At 38.1% G+C, this 7346-nt stretch overlaps 1 protein-coding gene across 5 annotated transcripts in view; it reads right to left on the bottom strand.

The window, feature by feature from the left end:
- Positions 1-2625: 2625 nt before the first annotated feature.
- LOC111866777 (UDP-glucose:glycoprotein glucosyltransferase) overlaps positions 2626-7346 on the bottom strand; it is a 46619-nt gene continuing 41898 nt past the window's right edge. For all 5 annotated transcript variants that reach the window (XM_023856028.2, XM_023856025.1, XM_023856027.2 and 2 more), the window contains exons 23-25: positions 6550-6666; positions 4304-4472; positions 2626-2803 (exon numbers count right to left, since the gene is read on the bottom strand). In XM_023856028.2, the coding sequence (XP_023711796.1) occupies positions 2775-2803; positions 4304-4472; positions 6550-6666 (315 nt within the window). In that variant the 3' untranslated portion in view covers positions 2626-2774. The remainder of the gene's footprint in view (positions 2804-4303; positions 4473-6549; positions 6667-7346) is intronic.

Below are 7346 nucleotides of genomic sequence, written 5' to 3'. Positions count from 1 at the left end.
AGAAGTCACAGGGCGTTATATCAGGTGATCTGGGGGGCCAAGTGAACAGAGCTACTTCATCCTCACCAACACGCCCAATCCAGCGATGCCGAAGTTCATTGCTTAGGTAGCGACGAACATTGCCGATACCACCTCAAAATGCTTTGTTTACATGGCGGTTCTTTTCCGTATTCTCTTTTGAATGCACGTTGCACTGCTATAACACACGAACATCTCGCATATTCCAACAAACAAAAACTCTTTTCTTGCTTTATCGCCATTTTGTAAAGGCACTGAACTCGTGCTGCCAACTGGTGCACAAAATACAAACTTGGTGAGTTTACGGTTCTTTTTATATATCAATCATATTTGTACGTGTAATACTTTGGAAAATACAGAGTTTTAAAAACGAATGAATCATTTATGGTAGCCCTATACACCCACGTAATTTGTATAAAAATTCAACACAGCCTTCAGAACTTCAAACACTATTGAACATTATTTGCGTAGTAAACAGTGCCGTCAAACTCGTCCCGTGTATCAATAATTGTAACTTATTTACTAATTTTAGTGCAAAACAAATAATGAATATACATTATGCATAAATCAGGCACAACAGGGAAAAGCATTTCTGGAGCAGGTAGATTCACTAATGAGAAGTTCAACACAAATATTCAAAGTACACTAAGATGAGTGTGCATCAAGTAGAAGCAACACTATTTTCCAGGCCAATAAACAGTCTCTCAGGATATACTGAATTCAAGAACAAACCATTTATGGAACTAATTTTCGAAAAATGCTTTTATGTATCAGTTCTCCTTTTGGCTTTACTAAGGACTTTACTTTTCAAGAACAGTTGTATCATCTGTGACATAATGTCATGTAGTAGTCCACTGAAAGTCAATCGACACTTCAGAAGAACATGTCACCTCCATCTTCACAGCTGAAGAGTAAGCCTAGCAAGTAATCAGCATGTAGCAGGCAGCAAGCTGAGCCTGGCTTCGGCCCTGAAGATGGAAGTGACACGTTCCGCAGAAACGTCCGCTGACTTTCAACAGACTACATGGTGTTATATCCCAGATAACAGAATAATTCATAACCACTGCCGTGAGAACCTCAAACTGTAAGCTACAAGTTTGATCTTGTGATTTTCAAATGCATCTGCAAAACACATAACTGCAAGGCATTTATTATACATATGACAGAGCATACTCTGTTTACCAATGCAAGGGTTCTTGCAGGAAGGCATTTCCAATATAATCCAGGCCCATCAGTGCTGTAAATTTCACGAGATTTCACGTTTTCTTTTATCATGAAGTTCCTTTACTAGCTTATGTCTGGTGAACACAGCCGATCAATCCACCCTCACACCCTGATGACACCCATCCTGCTAGCACATGCCACCACAAAGACATCTAGAAACACTGCTACCCAGACTTATTCGAGATTCTCACAGTGGTGACTAGGAAAAGTACTGTCCTGTAGAATGTAATGCTGTGCAGCCCTACAGAATTCCAGTGATGTTTCAGAACATCAGTGGACATATACTGGAATGCAATGTGTCACATCCCAGAATATGGTACCCTTCAGTTCTACTACAGGTACACTCTTAAAAAATTTCCAATGTTACCATCAGACCAGCTCTCATTCACCCTTCCAACCCCTGCACTGGTTGTTCAGTAAGAGAAATGAAGAAAGCCTAGTTCACAAATGTCTCAATTTGTAAAGATGTGTGACATATAGATGAAATAAAATACTGTCATGTTTTAGGGGTGACTATAGATGGAGTAAGCATTGGCAAATAGATGCACTGACCACTTACAGGTTGCAAGCACAAATAACTACAACACTATCACTGATCTCCATGCTTTAATAATAACTACACACTAAGTCTTCCCAGCCTGCAGTGTCTTCACCAGTCGTTGCCTGGTGATAGCTCTCAACGATGGAGATTCCTCAGCCTCTGTGCCCACGTTGCCACCGTCAAGCAAATATCCCATAACCGAACCAAACTATAGCACCATCTCTTCTCAGCCTCCCTTGCAGAACTCAATTCTCAACTAATTCAATTAACTTGGTCACTCCAGTTGTCTTCTTTATTACCCCTTTGCATGGAACGAGTAGAAAACACTGTTTCCAACACTAACTTTATTGTTGTGTGCATATTCATTGGCTTGGGAATGTGTTTACTGATCCTATGCCTAGAAACAGCTGTTGTTTATTCACCCATCTCACAGTTATTCATAGCAACAGCCATATGCACTAAAATATGATAGAGGAATGAACGGATGACATGCAGATCACATAATCCGTGTCGAAATCGAGATTCTCACTGTGTTGAACATGGTTTCTTGTTCAGTTTACTCTTCGACCTTGATGATGGAGGTGATACCTTCCTCTGAAATGTGACACTCTCTGAAGTACATGGTGTTACAACCCAGAAGCCCGTACTCTTCACACAATCCATGTTAACTTAATTTTAGAGTTGCATTTCTCAGCTGCTGTTGCTACTTATCTCACCAAATAGAAACAAACTAATATGCACAGAGAAAGTGATCAGAGAATGAAGGGAACCTCAGAAAACATTAAAAGAAATGGTCAGGAATGACATAAAAAGGAATATCTTTATCTTAATAAGAACAACCATCACTTTAATTTTATATTAATGAAGGGTGCCACTGATGGTAAATAATCTCAGTGATGACAGTACATTAGCTCACAGCAATCACACTTCATACATATCCTTTTAATATTATTTTCAAATAAAAAGTAACACTAATCACAGCCATGTTGTATCATAATTCAGAATGTTGCTCATGATCATCTGGAAAGAAGAAAAGTCACAGTCATTACAAATGCAGATGAACAGACAGACACATTTTGTTTGTGCAGTTGGCAGTTGGCATATGTTGCAGTTGAAGCTGCTGAATGAATTACATTTTAGGACAGAATTTGACATCATTAACTTCTTAGGTACTTATTAACTACTACAAATCCAAGATAAATCAGATATCAGAGAAATTAGAGCTTTTCGTCCTATTACCATACCTACATGAATGTAAGACAGATTTCATTCTTACGTAAATATCTGCAAAGCAAGTAGTCATCAAGCATTCATGGCATGAGTTTCAGAAGAGGCTGTATCTGTTCTTAGCTTAAGGTCAGAGAGTACACTATGGTAAAGGTATAGTTGTCCCTGTGCTTAACTAATTAAGCATGACGCCATGAAGGCGTATGGAGAGCAGATGTATAGATCCACATTTTCTTGACCTCGGCACTAGTCGGTGGTGAGTGGTCAGCTTCACGCCCCAGCCACTATACCGACAGGGAAAAATCCCATGGTGCCAATTGGATAAGAGATTGGGGGGACCCCAGAGTCGGTCTGGACTACATGGAGACGAGAAAATTCTTGACCCTACCAGGACTCAAACTCTGACCCCTCAGACGTAGCCCGTAGCCAGTCGCTATACCAACTACACTATCCTGGCTCCCAATTGCACTATGGTATTTATGGGAAAAGGCAATAAACATGACATTAATTTTGTAAATGTCTGCTTTCACTACACTGGTCAATGGTGGGAAAGCCATTCCTGTAGAGGCATACAGTACTGTAGTACTTATTCTGGGCAGCTGAGTTATCTACATCAGTCCTTAACAAGTGAATAAGTAACAACCAGTAATACATGCCATGCACATGGACCAGATATCAGTAAACTAACAGCAGCTGAGATGAGGTTTTTATGAAGTGTAAGAGGAAATATTGGAGAAGAGAAAATAAAAAATGAAAAATTATAAAGAAGATAAGGAAGAACAAGATAAAGATGGGAACAGGTTAGGAAAAAGTTTCATAGAAGGGCATGGGAGAAAAACGAATAGAATGATGAGCTTCGGGAAGATATGTACAGATAGCAAAGCTTGCTTGCTAGGTGACTAATATAAGTGGGAATGACAAAACAAAAAGAAGAAAGAAGCAGAAGCAGAAGAGGAGGAAAGAAGATATGCAGGAAAAAACAACTTTTTTAGGGCAACAGTACTAAATGACAGAACATTAACTATCACCTGCAAAAAAGTATTTCACCATGGGAAATGCACAAGATTCCTAATGTTTTCCAATATTTTTCTTTCTTCATGTTCACGCTTCTCATTTCGTGAGGTATCTTTAAACCGTACTGTACTCAGGTAAACACAACATTTCCATTGCCTATAAGCATGCACTAGCATATTCCTAAAAGATGCTGCAAGATTTGGAGGAAAACATTACACTCACCCTCATTAGAATAATGACAAAAAGACCAAAAATGATATAAGATACAATTTTACTCACCTGCTTTCCACGTAGTACTTTCTCCTGACATAAATTCTCTTTCCTCATCAGTCTGGTTCATATTTATTTTGTTTTGTAGTTTCTTTATTTCTAAGTCATAATCTTTCCATTCAGAAATTATTCTCATTGCAGCTGTTAATTTTGCTTCCTTTGTAAGTGGGTTATTGCACTGAAAACAAAAAGCAATTGCAAAATTACCAGCATAAAAATTCTCTTCACACTCCTTCAGTTCTGACAGATTAATCACCACAACTTTAAATAATGGGTATATTACCACATTAAACTATTTCCATCATAACAATACTTGATTATATTTCAGCATCCTGTTATATTGGGGCAATTAGAATATACAAAACTATAATTTTGCCTGTTGTTCTGTATGGGCGTGAAACTTGGTCTCTGACATTAAGGGAGGAACACAGACTGAGGGTGTTTGAGAACGGGGTGTTGAGGACAATATTTGGACCGAAGAGATATGAAGTGACAGGAAGTTGGAGAAAACTACATAATGAGGAACTTCATAACTTACACTCTTCATCAAGTATAATCAGAATGATCAAGTCAAGGAGGATGAGGTGGGCAGGTCATGTAGCATGAATGGGGGAGACAAGGAATGTGTATAGGATATTGGTGGGAAAGCCAGAAGGAAAGAGATCACACGGAAGACCAAGGCATAGGTGGGTGGACAATATTAGAATGGATCTCAGAGAGACAGGATGGGATGGTATGGATTGGATAGATCTGGCTCAGGATAGGGACCAATGGAGGGCTCTTGTGAACACAGTAATGAACCTTCGGGTTCCATAAAATGTTGGGAAATTCTTGAGTAGCTGCAGAATTGACAGCTCCTCCAGAAGAGCTCAGCTCTATGAGTAAGTAAGTAAGTAAGTAAGTAAGTAATATTTGGGCACCATTCTAAATTGTGAAGTATCCTGTCTGTAATGCAACAAAGTCAATCTTTCCTTAAAAGACAATAAAATATATTTAATTCACTAAAAGTGTTTGTAAAATATTATAAAATGTCATTAACTAAGTACATTCGTTGTCGTTGCTACATGCTTTGGCTGCACATGGACCATCATTACGCAACACTTATTGCTTGTATTTGGGGAGACCACTGTGCTGCACACTTTGTCCTTAGTACCCTTGGCACATCACTGTTGTTCATTTATTTGCTTTGTGGGATATTTTCATCCTATCTTTTAGCAGTGGTTTCAGTGTATATTCCCCCATAATATAAAAGTTAATGTCACATATTCAAGCATTTAATGGCCTGAAAATGGCGCATATATCCTGCAATATGTTGGTCACGTGACAGAAACCAGAGGAAAAATACATGTAGCATAACCAGAAATGTACATATCTGCATTAAAGTCTTTGATCCTGACCTGCTAGTATGCAGAAAGTAAACACCACAGACACACATTAAAGTTAGGAAATTTATAAAAAGCATAACAATTTTTGCATATCAGTCCAACTGTTCTTAGTTATGAGATGACAGAGCATCAAAATTCTGTTTCTTCACTTATCTCAGGAAAGCAAGATGAAAAAGTACATTTGGCATAAAATGTGTTCCATTTTCTCAAAATTCTGCTCAGTATATATTCTGTTCCAATATATTTTGAGTGCCACGCAAGTAACTGCAAGATATGAAAGCAAAGTTTCCATTGCTGTTGTCTGATTTTAACTAAAATTGTGGAACTTGTGGGCAAATTTCAGTACAACTACCCAGCAACAAACTTTATGGAAATCCATTCAGTGATTCTCACGCTGTTACAGAGACATATGGTGAAGCTAATGGGCACAGACGCCATAGAAAACACCTCTCCCAACAGTTCTTCTATTGTAGCATTCACGTCTGTTGGGATGCTACTCAACACTGCCTAGCAATGGCTATTGTATAACTGTTTATCTTGTGATCATTTCCCAGCAATATGCCACACTACTCTGAATTCTCTTAGACTTCATTCACTGTCTAAGGTAAAGAGTAATGCTGTTCCAATTCTTAATCAAGCACCATAAAATAAACATGTATCGGGGACTGATAAAATGGCATCACACATTCTTAACCTCAGCACCAAAAGAAGATAAGAGACAGGCTTAAGCTCGGCCACTTTAACCTAGGGAAAGAATCCCAGTATCATGACAATCTCTTAAAGGCCAAAGCCAATTCCCATAATATGGTGATTATTAAATATACCTCAAATAATGGATAACATCCAGTGTAAAGATGCACAACAACTTACCAAGTCGATGGTCTTAGCATACTGCTTGGAGGCATCATCACACCATGTTTCACACCACAACCACTCTTGAGGCAATGATTTTATTGCCACTTGGTGGATCATGTTGTTTGGTAGATCCTGCAACAGCATGAACATTCATGACCATTAATGTTCAAATTCTATATGCATTTCTCATATGTAAATATGCATGAACTGAACACTGCTATGAAAATTATAGTCAAATGCCAATTTCATGAACTTCTTGAGGAATGGATTCTTACATTAAATTTAGGTTTTCAATAATCAGGTTACACAGAAATACATCAAGAAACTGTTCAACTTCTCGTAAGACTTAATGCATATACCAGTAAATTAATTTGAAGAGTGCTATCTTCTGTGATGGAAACTATGTAGTATGATAGAAGTCCATGTTTCAGAGGAACATACTCTCTGCCATCTTCAGACCTGCTTGCTGACTACTTCTTCCTGGTTTCCTGCTTGGCTTACTCTTCGACCCTTAAGATGCACAAAGTATGTTCCTCTGAAACATCAGTGGACTCCTTCCTGACTAGAAGGCATTACCTTCCAGACGATGCTACTGTTCACAGTTATCAATGCAAGAACCTCAAATGAAACATAAAATAATTTCTTTCATAAGTGGCTAATTAAATCGTTTCTCAGAAATAAGTACAATTACATAACAAATAATATAAAATTAATTTATTAAATAATAATTACTGACGTCTGAAATAAAGACTGAAAGAACCTTAGTTGAGCATCAAAGCAACTATGATCCCACAGTGTGCATTCAATCTAAG

This window comes from Cryptotermes secundus, unplaced genomic scaffold (assembly GCF_002891405.2).
Source record: "Cryptotermes secundus unplaced genomic scaffold, Csec_1.0 scaffold384, whole genome shotgun sequence".
NCBI classification, from domain to species: Eukaryota; Metazoa; Arthropoda; class Insecta; order Blattodea; family Kalotermitidae; genus Cryptotermes; species Cryptotermes secundus.
This window is presented reverse-complemented; position numbering and strand designations above follow the sequence as displayed.